Below are 25,920 nucleotides of genomic sequence, written 5' to 3'. Positions count from 1 at the left end.
TTTACGGTCCATGTGTTTCTTTTTTTGCATGCAAGGCTTATTTCCCCCACTTCCCTCTTGGCTTTTTGGCTTTCAGCCAAAATGGATATTCCATATATAACAGCTCCTACAGGAAGTACTACTTCCACAGGGTAGAAAAAAGAGAGTGAGAAAAAATGTTTTGGAAACCTTGAAACAATTTATTGAATCACTTTATACAAGATTAACAATCTCCACACCACCCCTAACACCAACATAGTTGCTGCACAAAAGCCACAGCCCCTCTCACACATAAGAAACGGCCACGCCCGGTAAGTGCTCAGAGACTTTCGCTGCACCAAGGAAACCCCTGCAGCCCCCAGACCCCGAGGCCGCTCTGCCCTATCCTCTGCTGCGGCCTCGCCTGTAGATCTGCCTTGCCATGGCTGTTCAGTCATTCGCTCTTTCATTACCACAAATAAAGCATAAACAAAAAGAAATCTCAAACTCCCCATCAAAGAAACGTTTCCCTGAGGCAAGAGGCATCACTAGATTCCTAAAAATGAGGGTATTCTGCTCCAGCTGCGCGCACAATGGTACATGGGGAGGAGGGAGCACCAAAGGGAAAGGAAGGAGGGGCTGGGACCTGGGTGTTTATGGGCAGAGAAGCCTGGAGAGTCCCTGCTCAGCCTCCACTGCCGGCCTCTGCTTGGCTTTGAGCTCAGCAATACAAATCTCTTCTTTGGCTCTTTTGCTACTACCTAAGACTACTCTGTAAACAAACTGGAAATCCAAGTTGCAAAAAATATATATAATAAAGGGATAAGGAATCCACTTAGCCCAATGTGAAACACAGATTGGTTCTTATGTAAAAAAGGAGTCAGAGCAGAGGCCGGGCCAAAGGGCAGACAGAGGTCTTGCTCCTTGGGAAACCAGAAAGGCCAGTAAACCTCTGAATGAAGGATGAGTTACTGGGCGCTGTACCCTGGGAGTCAGGAGCCAAGAGCAATCCATTTTCCCCCGGGTGCACGTGCTGAGGACACTATACTCTCAACGTGCCTGAGATCACTTAGCTGGAGCAGTCAGTTCAGACTCACCTTGTAGCAAAGACCTCACAGGACAGGCAAGTGCCCTCAAAATCCTTGTGAAACAGCCACTGGTTGAGTGGTGACTTAGGAGGTCTGCAGTAACTGTCCTAGTCTCTGATCCACTCCTCAAGCTCTTCCACACATCATCCTTAAGTCGACACATAACCCCACTGCCTGGAGGGCCCCAGGACTTCAAGGCCTATTTCTACCTGGCAGACACTTCACAGAGGCCTGCTTCTGCCGCACTGCCTACGAATGATTCCTAAGAAGACAAACTGGAATGTCTATCTGTGACTCGGGACCCCTGGTATCCTTGACCCTCAGAAAGATGAAGGGCTTTGGGCTCTGCAGTCCAACTCCACAAACTCTGGAAAAGCAAAATGGGAGCCCTGGCTACACTGGGACTTGGAATCTGGGGGCCCAGATACCCTTCTAGTCAGCACGGCACAGATAATGATGTGCACGTGTGAAAACTCAAAACTGGCTTTGTCTTGACTACAGACGTATCTTTAAAAAGGTCTTCACCTCAGATCCACTCAGAGGGCTGAATGGACCTGTGTGGTCGAATTCTGCTCCACCATAAAGGCACTGGAATTATGTCTTCCTATAACATGATGTGTGAAGAACAGTCCCCTTCTATCCAATGCATTTAATGGTAATGATGAAAACTGAGCCCAAAATAGGTGTCTGTAAAAATCCTATCACAATTGTTGAATCTACAAAGGTCTTTTCTCTAAAAGAGCTTCATTGTCATGTTCCGAGGAGAAACTGGCCCCCACAGTGAGCACACCCTAGGTGTTCTTAGTATTTTGCAGGGACAATGCAGGTCTCCTAGCTGTGGCTCTGGCCTGGGTTTTGTTCTCTTGAGCACACAGCCTGGGGATGAGGTGGCACTGTGACCATCCAGGAAGCTTACTGCAGCCAGAAGGAGCCCCTGAGCAGTGGGGTGCTCTGAGGTACTCTGACCAAATGCCAGGGGGTCAGGCAGATTCACCCGCAGGTGTGCCAACTGCTCTGCCACCAGAGCCTGTAAACACCATGCCTCCCACCACGGCCCAGCACACGGCCCAGCCTAGAGCTGCCCCTCTAACAACCGTCTAGCAACAGAGCCGCAAGGCCCAGAGCACAGGATAGTCTGCACGTCCTGAGCAGCAAGGACCCAGCTCCCTCCGTGGGAGGCATGTCAGAAGTGCCAAGAAGCGCTCCACTGAGAACTCACGCTCCTCCAGAAGAACACCAAGCAGCAGAAAGGGCGCAGTGAGTGTCCATCCTGGGAGACCTGCACGTTCTGATTCCACCCAGACCCAAGTGGCAAGCCTTGCCTCTGAAGCGGTCACAATTTCCGTGGTACAGCAGGCCCTTTCCCGTGAAGCTGAGAAGCACCTGGAAAAAAGTAAGAAAAATTAGAACACAAGTTTTTCAGGCTCTCTGATTTCCTTAACGCAGTAGTAACAAAACTTCAAGGGAAACATCTAAACAGCAAAAGTCACCAAATGCTGAGTGTTCCAGAGCTCAAACAAGCCATGAGACACCAGCCAGTGGTTATTCGTGTACACTGCTCCTGGCCGCAGCCTGCAAGCACACTAGCACTGTGAAGGTTGGTGGTCACTCAGCACAGTGTTCTCAGAAGAGCAACTTTGCTATGCAACTTGGGTTACGTCATCTCAGGCTACAATTGCCATCCTGAGGCAAGGCCTGACGATCACATAGGAACTCAAGGCAGCAATGATCATTCATTCTCTTACCATCAAAAGACCCTCAGGTCCTGTAAAGACAAATTCAAAGGACTAGCATTCTCAGTCCACAGAAGAAAGGAAAGCAATGCAGACACAAGTCACACAGCCGAAATGCCCAAATAGCTTCTTACTTGCATCTCGTGTCACCCTATAAGCTGAAGTCCATCTAAGGAAGTGAGAGAAGCTCACATGGATAACCGTTTTGGTATAGTTGCTTTTCTGATTGACTTTCTTTTTCCCTGAACTTTTAAACTGATTAAAAAAACTTTTTTTCAAGAGATGAGGTTTCACTATGTTGCCCAGACAGCAGCTATTCACAAGCATGACCATAGCACACTATACCCTCTGATTCCTGGGTTCATGCAATCCTCCTGCCTCTCAACGCCACCACATCCAGACTCTGACAGCCTTAAACAGTTTTAAAAACTGACACATAATAATGATACATATTTTATGGGGTACACAGTGATGTTTTGACACCTAACACGTGTAGTGTCAGGTTAGGGTTATTAGCATATCCATCACCTCAAATGTTTTTCATCTCCTCTTGTTGGGGACATTCACTATCCTCCTCCTCATTGAAGCTATATACTACTAGGGGCAGCTGAGACTACAGGCACATGCCACCACACCTGGCTAATTTTTTTCTTTTAATGTAGAGATAGGGTCTTGCCATGTTGCCCAGGCTGGTCTTGAACTCCTGGACTCAGGCAATCCTCCTGCCTTGGTCTCCTGAAGTGCTAGGATTACAGGTGTGAGTCACCGGGTCCGGCCTCAATTACTTTGCTTTTCTGAGAGTAACGTTCCTGAGAATAAGCAGAGGCAGGGCAGCCTGACTTTGGAAAGACCCCTGCTCTTACCAAGCTGGCTCTGCAGCCTCTAGTTTGTAGAGAAGTCACTGCACTTTACTTCTCCTCCCAAGGAAAGGAGGAGTCACTAGTGTTGTAGGCTTAGCCCCTCAAAGCAGCACAATTTCCACTGTGGAGATAACCAGATTGAGTCTTGCCCCATATGGTCTCTGGCGTTGACTATAATGCCATGGGGCCAGGGAGCCACAGCACACCATGAGACGGATGTAACTTGGGAGACGTGCAGCACAGAGGGTCCTCACTTCCACCTGGCACCAGTTTACCAGGGTTACCTCAGCTGTCTTCCATGAGAGTGGCTCTCCCCTTATCCAAGTAGCACCCTGGTCATGTCTGAAGCAGGTCTACAGTAGGAAAAATGCTAGGTCAAAGCCGAGACACCATGAGACTTCCCATGCCAGAATTCCAGGAGGCGTACCCAAGAATCGCAGACTTGGGACAGGGGGAGGCAGATGCACTCAATGCAAAGGTGCCAACCCGGGGCACCTGAGCCTTCTTCTCAGGTGCTACCAGACCAGCCTCAAGCCTCAGGCTTTTAGAGGCTCCCTATTTCAGAAGGCCCTATTCTAAGGGGAGTGCCAGCTACATGCCTGCTGTGCCTCCAAATCTGTTTTGATGGAGTTTTTACACCTGGACAGATTTAAAGCTGCTCCTCTCAAAGTCTTGCACTGTGGCCTCTGGCTGCTACTTGGATTTTCCCTTTAATGGAAACAAAGTTTAGAGAGTCTTCTGTTAAGCAATCACATCTGAAAGTGGAGCAGCTTGTATTTCAAGACCTTGTTGTACCCAATTAGCCCTTGGAGAAGATGCACCATTACCTTCCTTTTTTTTTTTTACTGAAGAGAAAAAGCGAGCCGAGGGTTAGGAACTCCTCCATCACACACAAAACCGCCCCACCCTGCCCCCCGCAACTTTCCCTGTGATCACACAAGCTGAGGCTGACCCGGCGGCAGCTCCAAGTGGGGACCAGACGAAACCCCACCCTGAGTACTGACAAAGTACAGCCTCAAAGGACAAACCAAAACAACAGCGACAAGGCAAAGACCAAGACCTTGCAGTGGCAAAGCACCTAGGGGTGGAGAGGGCGAAGGCACACGGTGCGCATGGCACACTGACCGTCGGGTCATTACCTGGCAGACTCTGCGGGATATGGGTGGGCACGGCAGCGTGTGGGAGAGGCGCTGCATGGGGCGGGCTGGAGTGCAAGCCAGCCAGAAGACCTGAGAGAAAACAGGAGGGGAGAAAAGAACAAAACACACACATTGAAGACAGGCACAGAAAAGCAGCTCCAGCAGGCAAGAGCCCCTGACAACCTGCCAGGCCAGTCTGGGCACCACACCCAATGGGGCAGTGGGGGCTCGGCACAGTTCCCGGAGATGTTCCCCACAGTCACACACCAGACTCAAACACAGGAACCAGAGTACATGACAGCAGGACCCCGGCCACAATCTAGAGGTTCCCAAGTGACCAGAGGCAGTAAAGAGGCACTTACTGTGGCCAAGGCCATGGTGGAAGGGCCCGGGGGCAGGGCCTGTGACGATGGCATCCTTGGAGACCCCTGCTTTGGCAGAGGAGTCAGCGCTGAAGGAGAGCACGTGGACAGGAATAGGGACGGGGGTTATAATTCCCACGGTGTTCGAGCTCATGGCCCCAGACAGTTTTGGGCTGCTGGATTTGTAGGGTGAAGCCATCAAAGAGGAGCCGGTCAGCATCACGGTCCCACTCGCTCCTTTCTAGGGAAGAAACATAGCAAGAGGTAAGAACTCCTGTTCACGGCTGACTCACACCAAACCTGGCAACACAAAGGAGGACACACACATCCATGTCAGATGGCCCTCAGAGGCACCCTCTGACCCTGCAGCCCCAAAGACAGGACCCAGGACAGTCTTTATGAACCAACATGGAATGGACTCCAGGGAACATAATTTTTTAAAAAGCAGGATACTAAATATGTCTCCTACAGAGGTTGCAGTGAGCTGTGATCACGCTACTGCAGTCCAGCCTAGGTGACACAGCCAGACTCTGTCACAAAAAAAAAAAAAAAAAAGGCTCCTTTGTGAAGGGAAAAATGTAATATAGATATCCATAAATGTTCATATGTGCATATATATTTATATACATACACATACATACATATATATACATATATATATATACACCTTCGTATATATTTATTAATCTTTTGTTTAAAAAGAAAATAAACCAAAAATTAAAAAGCCTAGTTACCTTACAGGGGTGGTGGGTGCAGGAAAGGAGGTGAGACCTCCAACAGACCTTTCTATGGTTTTGTCTTTGCAACCATTTCATTTAGATATTAAAAAAAGAGGCCGGGCGCGGTGGCTCACACCTGTAATCCCAGCACTTGGGAGGCCGAGGAGGGTGGATCATGAGGTCAGGAGATCGAGACCATCCTCGCTAACACAGAGAAATCCCGTCTCTGCTAAAAATACAAAAGATTAGCCGGGCGCAGTGGGGGGCTCCTGTAGTCCCAGCTACTCGGGAGGCTGAGGCAGGTGAATGGCGTGAACCCCAGGAGGCGGAGCTTGCAGTTGAGCCGAGATAGCGCCACTGCAGTCCAGCCTGGGTGACAGAGCAAGACTCCATCTCAAAAAAAAAAAAAAGAAAAGAAAAACAAAAAGAAAAAAAAAAACGCTCATTCCCTCTTCCCGAACCTGCTGTAATTATACACAAGCAAGATACATTAATTACTGGACTCTGTCCTTCAAAAATCAACAGAATCACTCTTAGAAGGTCCTGCTATTCCTAGTCCATGAACACCCCCACATGACTCAACTGAGAGAAGACAGCACTTCCATCCGCCTTGTTTAGAGAGATGGAGAGGCAAGGGGTCACAGAAGGCGAGTGTTGTAGCTCATTCTGTGCCACACAGACCCAGCCTCCGAAGAGGCATGGTGCTGGCTGTCTTTTAGCTCCCTTGGCCCTCTTCAGAAGAAGCTTTAGGCCATCCTGGGCTTCCTGTCACCAGAAAAGTGAATACCTGAAAACAGGGAACCCAGTCTCCCTTCCTACGTCTGAGCCCACTGTTCCTACCTGACCTGTGGTTTTAGATCTCTCTCTCCACCCGGGGCAAGGCAAGCAACCTCATCCCCAAGGCCCCTGTGAGTGGGGCAGGGCAGGCTGCTATGCCGGATACTCACTGACAAGGAGGTAGATGATGTCACACCACTGACTGAAGAGGGTAGGGGCGCGGTCAGCAACTTTGCCACTCCCTGGGTCCCTCCACTGGAATCTCCGTTTGGACCGCCTGGAGGCGCTACCAGGGTCAACTTCTGGGAAACTGGCATTTTTTTCCCTGCTGAGCTTGGGATAGGTCGGCTGGTGACCTGTCCCACGGAGGGAGGCTGTATGCCAGGGACCAGACTCCCAGAAGCAGAACTCTGGACTGGTGTTCCTCCCAAGGAAGAGCTGCCAGAAGAAACCCCATGTTTGGAGACAGAGCTGGCAAAGGGATTATTCTTGTAAGACGAGCCTGCAGAACTGACTGAGTGTGGCTTTGCTGGATGGCTCAGGGCAGAAGAGGACGAGGCTGGGGTCTTGTGAGAGCTGCTGCTGGAGGCTGGCAGGCCTCCTGAGGTGGCTGGTGCAGAGGGATGGAAGCCCTGGCCTTTGGCCGCTGTCTTCACTAACTGCAGGAAGGAACGATGACACTGTGGGGGAGAAGCCTTTGGGCCTTGGAGCTTATTGGCAAACGGAGACGGGGGTGTAAAGTTTTTCTGTTGCTGAGTACCAGCATGAAAGACTTTGACCTGGGGGCCAGGCATGGGAACTGCCACTTGGGGCCCGTGAGACGTCCGTGGCAAGCTGTGGTGCTTTGCTTTAGACTGATGTACTTCTGGCAGGCCCTTATTGAGGGGAGCCTGGCAGGACAGCTCTTTGTAGCCAGAACTCTCTGGTTTTTTCTCCTGAGAGGACTGCCCCAGTGCCAGAGCCTGTTCTGCCAGAAAATTGAGGGGTGACTGCAGAGAGCTAGCTGGTGGCGGAGCAGAAGGACTGGGCTTCACAAAGTTCCTTTTTTCTTCTGCACATAAAACACCTCCAACTTTTTCTGCAGGTGCTTTTGAGGGTGCAGGCAGTGTGAATTCAGAGTTCCCAGCTGCTCTGCTGTTCAATGCAGCCAATTCCTTGGACACAGCTTCCACAGAGGAGGCTGGATTGCGGATCAACTCTTCATCCAACGAGTCCTCCACGTTGACAGGAGGAGGGTTAGCAAGGCTGCCCGATGCCTGGGATGGGAGGTCCCTGCTCGAGGCCCCAATACTCAGGCCTCCTGTCTGGTGATCTGAGGGCAAAGCAATGGGGCCACCAACCTGTCCTGATGGGACAGAAACCTTTTTATCAGGCTTTGTAGACGATTCCTAAAGGAAAACAGAAATGCTGATGTTTAGAAAGGTCCAAAGATGCCAACACTGGCCTGTTGTGAGGATATAAACATGTGAACTTGAGGCGCAAAAAACTGGGTCTTCCTGTATAATTACAAAACAAGCGGTGGGAGAGAGCAGGAGCCGCACCCACCTTGACTTTAGATGCCATGGCTTCATCACCCCTGGTGAGTATCTGGTTGGCCAGGGCTGGGTTTACCCCGGCATACTTCGTTGCTAAGTACAAACACACCACCAGGAGAAATTTTCTTCTGTTTTGAAAAGTGTAAGACTCTCATGAAGAGATACTTTGCCTACTGGCATTCCCACTGTCTTAGCGCACTCCTAACTGCAATCAGACCAAGGCATGGCATGAGAATTGCTTAAAGCAGCTATTTTTTCCTCCTTGATTTTTCCCAGCACCTAACTCCTCAGACTGGGTTCAAAGAAGAGTGAGTTTTTCATGGGAACAAGAATGGGGTCTAATGCTTCACTCCTGCATCCCTGGTGCTTAATACAGTGTGTCTGGGACATTGTGGGAGCTCAACAGATACTTAGGAGTAAATGACTTGCACATCTCATTCTCTCACTCTGCTTAGGCATGGCTAAGGGCACCACACTAAGAACTGGAAAAAATGTTGATAAACAGCAATTTTTACTACATTGAGAGGTTTCTGCAACATCCAAGGTAATCTTCACAATTTCTATTCTCCAGCCACTGTACTGCCCTCCATTTCTGCCTGGTGGCTCAACAAAGTCGCCTTTTCTTTCTGCTGTGGCTCCAAGATAAACTGCACTTGGCTCGAGTGTATTTCTTCCATACAAAGATCACAGTGTAATACCTTCACACCTGCAGGGGCTCTTGACTCCTCAGAGGGCTGCCAAGAAGATCCCACTTAATCCCACAAGAACCCCAGGAACTGGGCCAGCTGGGTACTGTTTGTAGAACCAAGGCTAGAGGGGGGTTAAGTGGCTTGGGTCTCTGTCCTGGTATAACTTCAAGAATGCCATCCTGAGTAGCTGTCCCCAGACCAGTAAAGATCAATGAGCTTCCAGTCACTTGACAGGTTTCCAGAGCATAGTTGCAGGGAGATGAGCATAGCTGACATGTGACCTGAGCAAACTGACTCACCTTCACCTTGATTTTAGAAGGGTTAGCCATAACTTTCTTCTTGGCCCTGTTCAAAGGAATGAGCACAGAAAAGGTTTAGAGAATATCCAGAGGAGACCAAAAACAACACTTGTCCCGAGATATGAAAATACCAAGACACTCACAGGATTGAAGTTAGGTGCCCATGGCCTCGTCTGCTCTCCTTAAACAAAGTCCTGAAAGACACAGAACAGCAGGCATCTGTACACACCCCAGAAAGGTGGGACTCTACTCCCAGAGCTTTGCTAGTGTTCCCGGTACTCAGTGGCTATCCCTCATTAAATGTCAATTGGCCAGGCGTAGTGGCTCACGCCTATAATCCCAGCACTTTGGGAGGCCAAGGCAAGTGGATCGCCTGAGGTTAGGAGTTCAAGACCAGCCTGGCCAAAATGGTGAAACCTCGTCTCTACTAAAAATACAAAAATTAGCCAGGCATGGTGGGCACGCCTGTAATCGCAGCTACTCGGGAGGCTGAGGCAGGAGATTCGCTCAAACCAGGGAGGCAGGGGTTGCAGTGAACCGAGATTGTGCCATTGCACTCCAGTCTGGGCAACAGAGCGAGACTCTGTTCCCCTCACACACACAAAAAAAGTCAATGGATTGGGGAGCCAAATTCCTGGTGAGAGGATCGGAATGGGCCACACTGGCTGCCCAAAGGCTGAGTCTGGCCTTTAGCAAGAAAATGTATGGCTCTGCCTCAAACCTCTCATGGTGATGCTTCCCTAAAGGGCACAGCACTTTCCTTATCGCCTATTCCCTCCATTCCAGGAATAAAACGTGGAGTGACCCAGCGCGTCTTTGTCCAGAGAAACTCAACAAAAAATGTTCTTCATATGAGTCCAGCCTATGTAGAGAGGACTGCAATTTCAAAGGTTCCAAGATCTGTCCGCACAATAGATGATTCGGGTCCAATCAAGAAAATCACTCCAGCTAACTTTCTCTGTCCCGTGTATGACAGAAATAACTTCATTCGCAGGAAGCGACTTCGTACAAGGTAGCCTCTGAGACGGAAGCCTGGCACTTAGTTCCAGTAAGGAGTCAGCCCTGCTCCCTGCAAATGAGGCTTCTTCAGGAGCATCAGGAAAGACCCAAGATGAACCCATCTCTCAAATGCTCGCAGCAGCCTGTTATGTTCAAACAGGAAAGTGTGGCCAGGCGCGGGGGCTCACGCCTGGATTCCCAGCACTTTGGGAGGCCGAGGGGGGCGGATCACGAGGTCAAGAGATCGAGACCATCCTGGCTAACACGGTGAAACCTCATCTCTACTAAAAATACAAAAAATTAGCTGGGCATGGAAGCGGGCACCTGTAGTCCCAGTTACTCGGGAGGCTGAGGCAGGAGAATGGCGTGAACCCGGGAGGCGGAGCTTGCAGCGAGCTGATATCGCACCACTGCACTCCAGCCTGGGCAACAGAGCGAGACTCCGTCAAAAAAAAAAAAAAAAAAAAAAAATGAAAGTGCATATTGAGATGGGAGGCCAAACCTCAACCTGAAGTGGGACAAAAAATATGACAAAAACAAAACCCTGCAGGCAACTTCCCTTCCTCCAGGAAGATCCAGAACACCCTTTCCCAGCTACCTGCATGTCCCCCAATTACTCAGGTGAGATCAGAGTTGAGGCAGCTAGACAGTGACTCCCTGTGGGCAGGGATCCTGCTGGCCTGGCACAAAAGCAGCGTTCAAACATGTCTTGACTGCACAGATGCCCATCTCAGCACACAGCCCTCACCTGGCCTGCATCCAGCCTTTGGGCCAGAGGGGCTTGACCTCCGCGTCCAGAAAGCCCTTCACGCAGTCCTCCCAAGCCTGGGCTTTGTTGTTCCTCTCCAGGTCGTGGCTCTCCAGTTTGATCTTCACCACCTGGCACAGTAGCTCCCTGAGAAGGAGGCAGAAATCAGAAACTCCAAACTACTCCAGATGCTTCTTCAAGGTTCCAATCATGTGCTTTCAGCAGCCCTGATGAAAGTAAATGAGCCTAACCTTTGTCTGCAATAGGGGACGTGCTCAGACACTGCCCCACCAACCCTCCAAAGAGGCCAAGTCCCAGTGGGGGCACACCTGATCTCATCATTCCACTGGAACTTCTTCCGAGGTCCCATTATCCTCCTGCCCCCTTTTTCTTCATCTTCTTCCTCATCCGAACAAATCCGGTCCCTCTGCTCCTTGTCTTTCTCCTCTTCCAGCATCCTACAGGGTGAACAGAATTACATGGGGCCCCAAGGTGCTCCTGCCCACCACCTCTCCCCTCACCCTCTGCACAACTGGGACTTCACAGAGAAGGAGAAAAGGCCAAAGAAGAGCCAAGAGGCTCCTGGAGAAATGGCAGTACACACCGAAAAAACGGGAGGGGAAGAGGCAAGAGACGGGAGGGTCGCGCCATCCAAGCGCCAGGACAAACTTACTTCGCAACCTTTGCCTGCGTGTGTGCCTGGCATTCGTCCTGGTACTTGGCCATCTGCTCCGGCATTGCCCTGCCAATGGCTTCCTTGAGCTTCTGGAGAGGCTCCTTCAGACGCCCCCCCTGTGAAGAGTGGGACAAAATGCAAGGCAGGTTTACACATCGCTCTTATGTTCAGGACGCACGACAGGGTGATCCCAAGGAGGCAGTGGGGCAGCAGGTGCAGCATTGATTAAGACTCAGTCACCCCTCCTCCAGGCCCCAAAGCCAAAGGGCTTCACTCTAGAATCACCCACCTGTTCATAGAGGTGAAGTTTCCGAGCACGCTTGAGCAGGGCATCCTTGCTGCAGGGCAGGAATGACGCGAGATAGGCATACACCCCAGAGCGGACCTGACTGCTCAGCTCCCGAGTCTGTGCCTCTATGCTGAAGAACAGAACACAGTCACACCGGCTGCAGCTCACTGCAACTCTTGTCTTCATCAGCTCACCATACGTGGAGAGGAAAGCTAGGGGCCAAAGGCAGCTCAGACCCTGTCTTGTCGGTCACACAATGTAACTGAGTGCCCAAGGAAACACATCTTCAGCAATCGACAAACAAGACCAAGTCCCAAGCCTGATGAACATAGTTAGGTAACGTGGGTCAAGGCTCTCAGGTCAAAAACAAGACCAGGAAAACAGAGCCCAGGAGAACAAGCTCTGAAGCACTTCAAGCTTTCAAAGTGGAAAATCATGAGTTACTTGGGGTTGACAGGAAATACTTCCCGGCAGCATTTCTTCTTTTTCCCCCTAGTCCCCAGTTTTATCAACCATTAAGACGTCAGAAAAAGCCTCACTCCTCCAGTTTCTCCATCTAGATAAGCAAAAAAATATTTCTCTTCAATGCCTTGAGCTGTCCACATCTGGCATGCTCAAGCAGGTTCCTTGTTGACACAACCCTATCATCTGCACCAATGCTCAGGTGCTCTCTACAGCCCACACTTCCTGACCCAAGGGGCCAATCCCGGTTCTGGCCAGGCGAGGCCATTTGGTAGAACACCCACATTTTGACAACTATTTTTACATACACAAACTTCTCAGCTGTTGAGCAACAAGCTTCTCCTGCCACAAACTGCAACCAGGAGAAAAGCGCCAACACTGCAGGCCAGGCCACAAGGATTCACTTTTCCCAGTCTGGGTTTACAGACATTTGCTCTTCTGCTTTTTAACCCGATTCACACAGCATGGTGTCTCAGAGGCTCAGGTGTGTGGGAACAGCATTAGGGATGACGCACGTGGCACACGGAGCAGGAGTGCAAGCAAGGGGAACAGCCAGGGACGCCAAGCAACACCCAAGGTAGAAGAGACCCCTGAGGCCACCAGGCTGTCTCTCATTCTTCAGGATTCTCAGAGACAGGCAAGCAACACCTTCTCTCTCTCCTCCTCTCATACCTGCCAAGAAATCCTCTTCCAACAGGCCACGATTATCATATGCTATTAATGCCTGCTGCCTAAGATCAGGGAGGCCTATCACTTCTGGAGACAAGTATTTGGTGTCCCTGTTGTGTTTTGATTTTTAACAGAAAAACAACAATGAAACCATGTTAATCCAATTCTTTTATCTCATTGGTGGTCACCTTTATGCAGTTCATTTATACTCCCATTCTCTCCTGGCTGGCTTGCCCCAAGCTCAGTAATAGCAGAAACACACAGACAGACAGATAGACAGACGATACTCACTCTAATAGGATTCCATTAATATCCTGGGTGAAGAACTTCTGTCTGCTCTCCCCCTCAGCAGCTCTGGCAGCCTGGTGCACAGCAGATAGTAACAACCATTAGTGCACTTTCCCCACACGTCCCTCACACTCACCCACAGGCACAGGAGTCACTGCTCCATGAAGAGCACCTGTCGATACAATCACACTGCCACCTTTCCAGCTCCACCCTAATCCCGGGTTAAGTTCGCCTGCAATCAATATTCTCTTTTCAAATGCTGCTGCAGCATCTGTGGGCTGCCAGTTCTTCCCAGGACTTAAAACAGTCGCAGAAAAGAAAATCACAGAGTCAAAGCCATCACAACGCACTTGGCCAGAGGCCAAAAAGGCCAACTAACCCCTGTGCCCATACACTATCAACTACACCATTAGTTGGGATTTCCATGTATCTACAGCACAAAAATATTCAAGAACTTCAACCAGTCCATAGGATTTAAAGGCCTTTTTATCTACAAAAAAAATAAAAATGTGTAGCTCTGGCACTTAAGGACATCTAAACTCTTTGACAATTCCTAATCTACTTATGGTATACCACGAGCTATTAGCCAGACCATGTGAACAACTAACCCACCATATTACCTATTAACACCAGATTATAGGAGTTTCAGTACAGTCTTAGTTTGCTTTCCAAAAGAACACAGTTAACACACACCCTGGATGGCAAGCTCAGAGACCCCCGAAGCAACCATGGCAGGCAGTCACGACACTGCGGACACACAAGAAAGCAGGCCCTGCGGAAGTCTGCATCGGGGACCTGCAAAGTCTGCATCAGGGCTTCTCACACTTGGTTGCATACTGGAATTCTCTGGGCAGCTTGGAGCAACTCAGGCCACTTAAATCACAATCTCTGGAAAGGAGACTCAAGAATGCGCACTCTCTATAAGTGGCCCAAGGACTCTTTCAAAGCAGCCCTGCGGATGCTGATGTGCAAACAGAGCTGGGAACCACTCATCTAAACCCAAGAGCTGCTGGTCTAAAGGCTTTGCATGAAATAAAATTTCTGAAATCAGACATGATATACAATAACGACAGCAAACAAGGGTGATAAAGTGACTATCTAGAATGAAGGGATCAACCCCTCTGAAACTGCAGACACTGTTAACTCCCCTCCCCCATTTCCCCTACTCACCTTCCTCTCCCTGCATCCTCTGGGACCCCTTCCAACCACTCTAACTACTCCATCTGCCTCCTCCACCAGCTCCTTTCCATAGGCGGACCCCAGGATTCTCGCTAGAACCCACTTCTCCCAATAACTTCTTTCCCCCTCAGGGCTGCAAAATAACACAGACAATTGTACACTCAAATCTAAACTAAGCCCTAAACCCTCTCATCTAAGCTCTGGACCAGAATTTCCAGTTATCTCCGAGTGATTTCCAATTACAGTCAACGCCTGGTATAGGCAGGGGACTGGTTACAGGACCCCCGCATATACCAGCATCCAAGTGCACAGTCAGCCCTGAGGAACCTGCCTATACAGAAAGTTAGCCCTGTATATACAGATTTAGCATCCCTCAAATCGACCCCCATTTGGCTAGAAAGCGTCTGCGTTTAAGCGGACCCACGCAGCTCAAGCCTGTGCTGTTCAAGGGTCAACTGCACTTCTGTGGATGGATGGCCCTCTGGTTTGCAAACCCAACTTACACCAGCCCCACTGGCTTCTGCTCTTCCGCCTGTGCTCCCCACTTCTAATAACTGCACTCCAACCTTAAGACCGCCACTCCCTTCTTCAGAACCCTTCAGCAGCTCTTTCCAAGCCTAGAATCAAACCCAAACTCCTTCTCATGGCACTTGGGGTCCTCCACGATCTGGCCCAGCCATTCACCAATTTGCCCATCTTCAGCTCTGCTCCCTGCCTTCTCCTAGGGAATCCTCCCCAGGAGGCCGGGCAAGCCTGATGCCTCCAGTCTGCTTCCTATATGCCCCCCAAGAGCCTCTCTTTTACCCCTTAAGTCGGGCTATTTGGCCGTTCAGATATCACAAAGCTTACTTCATTCTGCTCTGTACTATAGTCCACCATCTGCATATCTATCGGGTCCATTTATGCAACGAGCTCATGGAAGACAAGAATGGAACCTTGGCCTGGCGCGGTGGCTCACACCTGTAATCCTAACACATTGGGAGGCCAAGGTGGGCGGATCACTCGAGCTCAGGAGTTTCGGACCAGTTTGGGCAACATGGTAAGACCCTGTTTCTCTAAAAAAAAAAAAAAAAAAAAAAAAAAAAGCTGGGCATGGTGGTGCATGCCTGTGGTCCCAACTACTCTGGAGGCTGAGGTAGGAGGATCACTTGAGCCTGGGTGTGGAGGTTGCAGTGAGGCAAGATCGTGCCACTGCATTCCAGCCTGGGTGACAGAGCAAGACCCTGTCTTAAAAAAAAAAAAAAGAAGAACTGAGTCTTATTCGTCAATATATTTCCCATGGCTGGCTGTCACATAATATTTACTAAATGTTGACTGAGTGAACAAACAAGTGAGGATACTCCTGTAAGATGGCACACCACAGGGAGAGAAGCTTAACAACAAACTACCAAAACTAAGTTGGAAGAAAACACGCAAACCTCAAGCTTCTCCAGATTCGTTGGCTAGGGGAAAGCCCAGAGGGGTGAAATCCACAGATGAATAACAAAAAAAAAGGGCATGACTTTTCACCCAGTAACATGCCAATTTCTTACCCTCTTAGAAACATTCAGAATTCTACCTTGGCACTTGGAAGGTACTAGAATTATATTAGTCTGAGAAAAAATAAAACTGAACTTTTTTTGCTTAAGCTTACACTGCTAGTTATAAGATCCAGAAGCACCCTCACATTAATCCAAACTAATTAACATGTATTTCATATGTCACACTGTCAGACCCATCGACAGCTTAAATTTCCAATCAAATTTTATCTTATTATTTTTTATTTATTTTATTTTAGCTTTTGAGACAGAGTCTTGTTCTGTCGCTCAGGCTGGAGTGCAATGGCCTGATCTCGGCTCACTGCAACCTCCACCTCCCAGGTTCAAGTGATTCTCCTGCCTCAGCCTCCTGAGTAGCTGGGATTACAGGCACCTGCCACCATGTTCAGCTAATTTTTTTTTGTATTTTTAGGAGAAATGGGGTTTCACCATGTTGCCCAGGCTGGTCTCAAACATCTGACTCCAAGTGATCTGCCCGCCTCAGCCTCCCAAAGTGCTGGGATTACAGACGTGAGTTACCATGCCCGGCATCTTATTTTATTGAGATGGTCTCACTCTGTCACCCATTCTGGAGTGCAGTGACGTGATCATAGCTCATACAGCTTTGACCTCCCAGGCTCAATCCTCCCGCCTCAGCTTCCCAAGCAGCTGGGACTACAGCTGCATGCAACCACGCCTGGCTAATTTTTAGATTTTTTTTTTCCTCACTGTGTTACCCAGGCTGGTCTGCAACTCCTGGACTCAGGTAATCCTCCCACCTCGGCCTCCCAAAGTACTGTGATTATAGGCATGAACCACCGTGCCCGGCCAAATTTTCTGTTTAGATAGCCATTTGTGCAATATTTCAGAAGCTTTCTATGTAATCTTTATGCAATCTTTAAAAATATTTTAAATAATATTATGTAATTTTAAAAATATTTTTCTGAAACCTTTTGAATTGCATAGACAATATCCCTGAGGGTCTGGCTTTATACCGAAGAGAGTTGACTGCGGCATTTTAAAGTAAATCTAATTAAAAGAGCAACTGGATATATATGATAGTCTTCCAAAAATAAATGAGGTCCCTCACCCCTAAAAAGAGACACTCTTACCCCAGAAGTTGTGTAAATTAATCAATCCTAAGTTAACTAGGAAACGAAGTTAAACATCCCAATCATGCTGATTTATAAGAGTTCCAATAGCCTTTTAATGAGCTGTTTCATTTACTCTAAGAAAAGCCACTTGTAGCCTTTCAGCACCCAGCTCTAAACCTTATATACTGCATCTACTTTTGCTGAGTAGGAGAAAATCTGGCATGATTTTTTTTAAAAAGATCAAACAAGTTGTTTTGGTTTTTTTTCCCCCTACCTTATTCTCTTTGGATCCATCTCTCCCTGAACTTCTTGTGATGAGGGGTTCTAATTCTACAGGAGGGCATAGTAGAATGGGTGACACAGGGTCTCTTTCATTCCTGCGCTTAGTATTGTCTCTATGTTATGCTTGACTAAAGAGAACCAAAACAGATCTGGGTTATTTGTACAGCCTGAGGCTGAACAGCTGTCAAACCACCTCAAGACAATAACCCAAAGGAACATCAAACCTGAGCTTTGTCAGCACCTGTACTTGCCAACAACCAAGAGAAAAGATACCATCAACGCATATTAAAAGAGGCAGGGTAAGGTCATCAAATCACTGTTTCCTGGGGCCTACACAAATGTACAATACAAATCAGTAACAAAAAACGGGCTAATGAGAGAATGTAGTGAAGATGGCAGAGACATCACTAAGGCTCCTTCTCAGAGGACCTCTTTAACATACACAAGTTTTCAAAGATATTTTTCAAAGTTTTAAGTACTGTATTTAGTTAAAAGATATAGCTAATTTCACTTCCCAGAAAGAGTTTCTTCCCCTAAGGGATCAATACACATGGGATAAGAATCTGCTATGTATTGTGGCAGAATACAAAACAGGAACACAGGCCAGGCACGGTGGCTCACGCCTGTAATCCCAGCTATTGAGGAGGCTGAGGTACAACAATCATTTCAACCCAGAAGGCAGAGGTGGGGAGGTTGCAGTGAGTCGAGATCGCACCACTGCACTCCAGCCTGGGTGACGGAGTGAGACTCTGTCTCAAAACAAAACAAAACAGAACAACAACAGCAGCAGTAAACCAGGATCAAAGATTCCTCCCACAAAGAAATCCTCCTCCCTAAGAGGTGCACCCTAGCTCCCTAATCCTTGGATCTGGGCGGCTCTTGTGATTTCCTCTGACCAGAAGTGTGGTGGAAGTCATGTGATACACATAGCCTCTAAGGCTAGCTCTCAAGGGTCCTGCGGCTTCCACCTTTCCCCTCTTGAGATGTTGCCCTGAGACCACCATGCCCTGAAGAAGGCACGATGAAAGGCCAGGAAAGGAACGCCCTGCCAGCACCCGGCCAAGTTGCCAGCTGAATGCAGCCATGAGTGTGGGCCCAGACTCAGGAGAAACGAACTGCTGTGATAAGGTCAATTTTCTGGGGGTGTTTTGTAGACAGTGATAGAAACTGATTTGTGTGCCATCTAGGGCCAAGACATAAAGTCTAACCAATCTTATAATAAAGGGAAAACGGGGGAAAAATTAGGAGTATGAAAAATAAAGTGAGAAACACGTAACACTGCTAATGTTCCAGTTACATACATTAGGTTTACTTTAAATTTTAAAAATGTGATGTCCATTTCAAGATCTAGGATGGACTCCTTATTAAGGATCCAAATAACCACGTGTGGCTTTCGGAATCATAAGCAATTTGTGTATACCAGTGCATTATTTCCCTGGGAAGACTATGTTTCCCAGCAGATTCTCAGCGGGGTCAGGGGTCCAGAGCATTTGCACACACATGTGGGGCCTCCAAGTGCCCCGACAGCAGGGCCCTGGTCAGAACAGCACACCTGAGGACCCTTCGGAGTAGCATTCAGCAATTTTCTAAAAGAAGCCACCTTTTTAAAGTAACCATGAAAAGTGATGAGGGTTTTACAGTATTATGTAAAAAGGCAGGAAACAGTTATTCACAACGATAATTACAGCTGCATAAAAACATATATACAGAGGCTAGAAAAGAATATTCAACTAGAAATTGTTTTTATATTGGCTGGATGGACCATTTCTACACACTTTCCACCTCATTTTCAAAGTTTCTTAATGCTGTTATAGGAGAAGGGCAATGTGAAGACTCGAATATCTTCACATTTGAATATCGTATTTTCAAACCAGAATATCAGCCTCTCCTAGTCACCAGCTCCCCACCGGGCCCCAGGCCCCCCTTGACTATGGGATCCTGAACCCTCTGTTTGTTATGTCCAAGAGCTAACCGACACTTGGCAATCACTGAGGCAGGGCAGCTTGCCTAACAAGGTGTTTACTCAGTTCCGCTTTCTTGCACCAGAGCCCAATGCTGTTTCCGGTTATATCATTTTGTTGCCACTAAATCTGTCCCCATCTTTCCCAAGGGAGTGAAACGGCAAGTTTTCACACTAGAACACAACCTATGGCATGAGTGGGGACACAGCCAAGAACTGGGTTTTGACTTTTCTCTAATGACCAGCTATCATCACATAGACCTTAAATGATTTAACGAGACTTTCAGAAGCTATGAAACAATTTGATTACGAATCGGAGGATTAAAAAGAGCAAGGAATAATGTTTGTTTAACATGAATTCTGGCTGGGCGCGGTGGCTCAAGCCTGTAATCCCAGCACTTTGGGAGGCCGAGACGGGTGGATCACGAGGTCAGGAGATCGAGACCATCCTGGTCTACACGGTGAAACCCCGTCTCTACTAAAAATACAAAAAACTAGCCGGGCGAGATGGCGGGCGCCTGTAGTCCCAGCTACTCGGGAGGCTGAGGCAGGAGAATGGTGGGAACCCGGGAGGCGGAGCTTGTAGTGAGCCGAGATCGCGCCACTGCACTCCAGCCTGGGCGACAGAGTGAGACTCCGTCTCAAAAAAACAAACAAACAAAAAAAAACAACATGAATTCTGAGAGCAAATATAGGACAGTAAGCTCAAACACACCAAGTTCAGATTCAGCTACTTCCACCTCAATGTCATACTTAAGGGATACTCCAAACCCCAACATGGCACAATTCATTTAAATCATTACATTCAAATACAATACTTGAATTTCCAATGCTGAACACAAGCTGACAAAGATGAGATAGAGATTGGAATAGACCCTTTATGTGCTTTATATACGGTGTTCAAATAGTTTTTGGAAGTGAGAAGATCATTTTAGCAGTGGCTGACAATTTACCCTGCCCTAAAACACAAAGGATATTACATGTAACAATGCTTCTAAAATACTGTAAGCATCGCTGGTTTAAAACCTACAGCTGTAGATTATGAGTGCCACTAGAGCTGCATCACAAGTCCCGATGCTTAAGGTAAAATGCTATTTTAATTTAAAGGTAAATGATATCACAACTAATGATCCATGCCAGGTTTACAGTTAAGAAATATGTTACTTGAACAGACAATTCTCAGGGCTTAGGGATCAATTCCCAGTCACTGGAGGAAAACAGCAAGAGCTGCTATATCCTGAAGGTGGTGATGGTGGTTTGTTTGTTTGTTTTTTAATGGAATCTCGCTCTGTGGCCCAGGCTAGAGTGCACTGGCGCCATCTCCACTCACCACAACCTCCGCCTCCTGGATTCAAGCGATTCTCCTGCCTCAGCCTCTCAAGTAGCTGGGATTATGGTATGCGCCACCCTGCCCAGCTATGTATTTTTAGTAGAAACAGGGTTTCACCATGTTGGCCAGGCTGGTCTCGAACTCCTGACCTCAGGTGATCCACCCGCCTCAGCCTCCCAAAGTGCTGGGATTACAGGTGTGAACCACCGTGCCCCACCGATGGTGGGTTTTAAAGGGGCATGGACGGCAATTAAAATTAAGTACCTTTTCATTCATCATATTGGAGGCATTCCCGTAATCACTACCTAACACTGGATACACAATGCAAAGGAGCAACTGAAACCTAGTGGCAACTAAGCATACACTCTATGTGCAATTCATATGTTTGCAAACTTCTGTGAATTTGCAAAACCTTCGGAAGAATTATAAGATGAATCTCTGCCTCAGCTGCCTGTTGCCAACATCATCCGTCTATAACATGAAAGAAAAGATGCTGAGTGGAAAACTGACAGAAAACAGAGAGAATAATCTGACAGAAAACAGAAAGACAACAATCTCCCCAGAAGAAAGCCAATTTTCCAGAAATGAAGAAAGCAAGAAAGGCCGAAAATGATGCCTGACGGGCAAGGCTTGCACTATTTTCTCCCTCAGGATGAGAAGAGAGTTTGGAAAAAGCTGACACCTTAACTGCCAACTCACTAAGGTTTCTCTGGGCGAGCTTCACGCAGTGCAGAACCAACGGCAATCTGCCCAAACTGCTTCCAGGAAAGCCCAGCCACACTGTGTCACCATACCTGAGCCAGCTCCTTAACGCGCTTCTCCAGGGGTGCTGGCAGGCCTTCGGGGAGAGAAGAGGGCTGCCTGAATTCCTGGTCCAATCCCACCCCAAGGGAATCACTTCCATCATCCATATCACGGAAGGGGCTTCCTTCTGGAGACTCACTGAGCAGATGCTCCAAGTCCAAATCCGTCAGCGAGTCCATGGCAGTGGCCGCCTGGAGCAAGTCGTTGTCAGAAGTGGAGCCAAAGAGTGAGAGCAAGGGGTCAGAGGCACCCTCCAGTTCTCGCAGGCCCTGAGCTTCCGCCGATGGGACCGCAACAGGCTTATGTTCCTCCTCCCTTTTTTTCTGAGCCTCTTTCTCCTTCTGAAATTTCTTTAGCATCTCTTTAACGCTTAAAGCCCCAGAATATTTCTTCTTCTTCTTCTCCTTACTGGCATTGAGGGCTGTGAAGCTGCAAGCAAGAGGGAAACTGGTCACTCAGACTACAGGACACTGCCAAAGGGAACTCCAGAGGCCTTCACCCCTGCTCCCAGGGCCATGGTCTCCAGGAGAACCTGTCACAGTCCACCCTGTCATTCCTCCTCCCTCCTCTTGGCATATGGAGCTCGTTCTTGCTGAGACCAAAGCTTGAGAGTTAATACAGGTTAGCAACACAGTGTCATATACGCTAAATTTCCGACGGGTTTTTAGAAACCAATGCCAGGCTGAAATAAAAGGTTGCAAAAAGGGGCAGGGAGAGCAAGAAAAGTATTTACAGGTAGAAAGCAGGAGCAGCAGAGAACAGCAGCAACTTGAAGAGCAGCTGGGGTGAGACCAAGTGAGGAGAAGGAAGCAGGACCATAGACGACAAGGGAAAACAGCAGAGACAGAAGGAAAACTGGGGCAGAGAGGAGCGCCCCGGAGAACGAGAAACATCGGCAGTCTCACAGTGACAAGAATAGCTGCCAACACTGACAGTGAAACTATCTGACACACAGAGAGGTGAGCATCTATGCCCAGAACGGCACTGCGGGAGGCGTGCGGGAGGACAGGAAGGCTAGGCCCTGCTGCCTCTTCCGAAGCTGTGGGGAGGAGGTGAGTCAGCTCCCAGTCGTCCTGCCCTAACGGTTCAGGCTTTATCCTAGCAAAGAAGCTGCTGCCTCTCACCCGGCTTTGGAAAACTTGGACTTTTTCGATTTCTTCTCCTTGTCATAAGTGTCATCTTTTTTCTTCTTCTTTATCTTCTCACCACCTTCCTTCAACTTCCGCTTCTGAGAATTAAAGACAAGGCACAGTTACACGGCTCCCTAACTCAGGGAGCAAGTGCACTACACGGCACTGGCCTTGCTCCGCCCAGGGCACATCCTGAGACCTGTCTCATTTCCTTCATGAACAAAAGCTCTCAGATCAGTCCCTGAACCACAAACCCACAGCATTCCCACCGACGGTGTCTCCTGGAAAACACCCAGGGCTGAGACAAAAGTGACCATTCTGGAGCCTGAAACCTTTCTAGTTTGAAAGTGACAAGTGGGCCCTACCTCTTGTTTTAAACACATAGGCAGTGGTAGACAGGTTTTTAAACACACTGATCCTAAGGCTGACTGGTTTTCAGTGGGGTGGCAGCCCTGGGAACTGAAGTCCTCTACATGTCCACAGAAGAGGGTCAGCAAGGGTGGTACACATTCCCTCACTCCACACCCTTCCCACCCTTAGGCCACCTCCAGAAACGATCCCTGCTGAGCCTGCTGGGATGTCATGTGAGGTGGACACGATGACCAAGCGCTGAACAGAGCCCCCACAGGCACGTGTCCTCATCAGGGCACATGTGTATGAGGTGAGCCATCGACCTGGCACGGCTCTGCCTTTCCACCATCCTCCTGAGCCGGCCAAGGACCAGGTATTCTGGCGAGTCACCTACTCATCTGATAGGGTCACATCAAAAAGCATTTCTGAAATTCAAAAGCAAGCACATTCTAACCTTTGGAGATTTTTTCTTCTTTTCTTTAATGAAGTCATCCTCAGACTCTGATGCTTGTCTAAACTGCAGGGTTCCCGAGTTAATGTAAAATCCTCCATACTTCGTAGTCAAAGAAGCAGGAACAAGCTCATCATACTGAAAGGGTGAAACAAACTGTCAGCTCCAAGTTCTGCTTCTGTAGTCCGAAGGTGCAAAGTGGGTCTCGAGAGAGATGTAAGTATGTTCCTCTGACACTTCCAAGAGCATGCTAAAACATCCTTCTGGTCGATCATGAACGTCTGAGCTACGAGGTGTTTTGGACAGATCTGGTCAACACTTTCTGAAGAGGGAACTAAGGCCCGGATCAAGAATGTCATTTCGTCTCTCATCAGCGCTGCTACTGCCCATGCTGGGAAGAGGGCATGCCCGCTGTGACCCCACCCCCAGCTTCCTGGCCAGTATCAGGAGGAGCTATGGCACAGTGGGTCTGACACAGCATTTTCAGTAACTACTTACCGCCTCAGAGTTATCGATGAAGGAATCGGATTCATCATAACCATACCCCATATCGATCAAGTCCTGTATTCGGTCTTTTCTACGTTTCTTTCCACCCTAAAATGTAAAAGCAACAGATTACATGCTTTTTGATAAATACACAGAATTAACTGTGGCCTTGAACTTCATCAGCTATGACTCAAAGAGGAAAAGTACTAACTAGAAAGGTCACTCTCTCACATACAAACCCCAAAATCTCCTTTCCTGAAAACTTTTTAACATAGGGCAGATATGTATCTGTATAAAATGTCCTGGGACAGAAAAATGAACTAAATGGTTTCTTATGCTTCGTACCAAAACATTTCTTCTAAGACGATCACAGGCCCTTCTCGGTTATTTGTCCAGTTAGCTCCTCACTCTAGCTCTGCCATGCCCCTTTTCTGTACCTTAATGCGTTAGGTTTAATAACTGCTTCTGTTCTCTCCAAGCTTAATGCTTACGTCCACATCAGTGTTTATTACATGACAATCCACTAAAGGAACACAGAAATGTATGGAAACCTCTCCCACCCAATGAGGTTGTTTTGTCGCTCAAGAGAGAAATCTTACGTATTTTTCTTCAAATTTCCGGGCAAGGGCCTCCACTTTATGCCTTTCCTTTTCTTCGTCATTGAAAGGATCTGACAGATCTTTCTTCTGCAAAGAGATTGTTCCACAAAAAATAAGTCACAAAATAGTCCCATGTTCTTATTCATAGAAACTTCACTGACTATTCAATACCTATACAAAAACAATGTTTTTCAGAAAAAGGCAAGGCATAAAACATGCTACTATCTCATCAATGTTTATCTTAATTAAGAAAGTAAAATTTCCATTCATGTAGGTTAATAAAACGTGACTGAATGCCTACAATTATCTACCACAGCATGAGGGGCTACAGGGCTCAAAGACGGCAAAGGGCCTTTAGCAGGAGATGCTCAATCACTACACAACCACGTTCAATAGAGCGTAACTCTAAAATTTTCTTCATGCATTTAAAAACATTCTAAGAAAGAGTCCATTGACTTCCGAAAGAGTCAATGGCTCAAAAACGTGAAAATCCCACTGAATGTTGTGCAAGTTCTTGAGAGCCCTTCTGCCACACTGTTTAGAAAGGTCTGAAATTGCACTTCTCTCGGTGCTACCAAAGTTAAACTCAGGCTTCCAAGGCTTATTTCCATTTTATAAGCTTATTCTTTTCTCATCAAGCAAATTTTCCAGAGATAAGCCTTAAGCTTCTTGAGCAACGAATCTAAAAAAAAATTTTTCTTTTTGTTTTGAGATAGAGTCTCACTCTGTCAGGCTGCAGTGCAGTGGCACAATAATGACTCACTGTAGCCTCAACTTCCCTAGGCTCAGGAGATCCTCCTGCCTCAGCCTCTTGCATAGCTGGGACTACAGGCATGCTACACTAGGCCTAGCTAATTTTTTCTTTAAGTTTTTTGTAGAGACAGGGTTTCATCATGTTGCCCAGGCTGGTCTCAAGCTCTTGGGCTCAAATGATCTGCCCATCTCAGCCTCGCAAAGTGCTGGGATTACAGGTGACAGCCACCACACCTAGCCAGAAGCCAGGAACCTTAACAAGACTCCTGTACCAAAAATGTTTAAGACTTCAAGGTAGGCAGAAAACACTAAAGATTGTATGCCTGTTTCAAACAAACTTTCTTATCTCACCCTTCCATCTCTGCTTACTGAAATACTACCCGCAAAGTATCAGTTAAATGATTTGTGGTGTACACATACAATGGGATATTATAGAGCATACATCTAATGAACATATCACAAACAGGGAGTCTTTCAAATACACTTATCTGTATCTTCTAAATTTTCTACGATGATTACATATAACTTGAGTGGTTATGCAACGGTAAGAAATCCCACCAACCTTGAGGAGCACTGGATTCCATGTATACTACTCAATGCCTTGCCAACAGCAGTCTTCCAATAACTACTATTTCCTGACTGTATGACGGAAGGTCCAGCTCTGTCCAAACACTAATCAGGATATAAGCTCTCT

At 47.8% G+C, this 25,920-nt stretch overlaps 1 protein-coding gene across 2 annotated transcripts in view; it reads right to left on the bottom strand.

The window, feature by feature from the left end:
- Window positions 1-158: 158 nt before the first annotated feature.
- The window catches only part of UBN1 (ubinuclein 1), a 35,830-nt gene continuing 10,068 nt past the window's right edge, over window positions 159-25,920 (bottom strand). Inside the window, exons 3-18 of one of the 2 annotated variants that reach the window (XM_011961352.1) lie at window positions 24,474-24,560; window positions 23,887-23,982; window positions 23,392-23,526; window positions 22,581-22,684; window positions 21,447-21,885; window positions 13,294-13,364; window positions 11,872-12,001; window positions 11,580-11,698; window positions 11,236-11,364; window positions 10,907-11,053; window positions 9,303-9,353; window positions 9,160-9,205; window positions 6,807-8,024; window positions 5,141-5,381; window positions 4,779-4,868; window positions 159-2,429 (exon numbers count right to left, since the gene is read on the bottom strand). In XM_011961352.1, coding sequence (XP_011816742.1) covers window positions 2,380-2,429; window positions 4,779-4,868; window positions 5,141-5,381; window positions 6,807-8,024; window positions 9,160-9,205; window positions 9,303-9,353; window positions 10,907-11,053; window positions 11,236-11,364; window positions 11,580-11,698; window positions 11,872-12,001; window positions 13,294-13,364; window positions 21,447-21,885; window positions 22,581-22,684; window positions 23,392-23,526; window positions 23,887-23,982; window positions 24,474-24,560 — 3,153 coding nt within the window. In that variant the 3' untranslated portion in view covers window positions 159-2,379. The remainder of the gene's footprint in view (window positions 2,430-4,778; window positions 4,869-5,140; window positions 5,382-6,806; window positions 8,025-9,159; window positions 9,206-9,302; window positions 9,354-10,906; window positions 11,054-11,235; window positions 11,365-11,579; window positions 11,699-11,871; window positions 12,002-13,293; window positions 13,365-21,446; window positions 21,886-22,580; window positions 22,685-23,391; window positions 23,527-23,886; window positions 23,983-24,473; window positions 24,561-25,920) is intronic. The other variant, XM_011961353.1, reaches the window with a different exon arrangement.

Source organism: Colobus angolensis, unplaced genomic scaffold, assembly GCF_000951035.1.
Source record: "Colobus angolensis palliatus isolate OR3802 unplaced genomic scaffold, Cang.pa_1.0 Scaffold55, whole genome shotgun sequence".
In the NCBI taxonomy this organism is placed as follows: Eukaryota; Metazoa; Chordata; class Mammalia; order Primates; family Cercopithecidae; genus Colobus; species Colobus angolensis.
The sequence above is the reverse complement of the archived record's forward strand: the minus strand, read 5'-3'. Positions and strand labels throughout refer to the sequence as shown.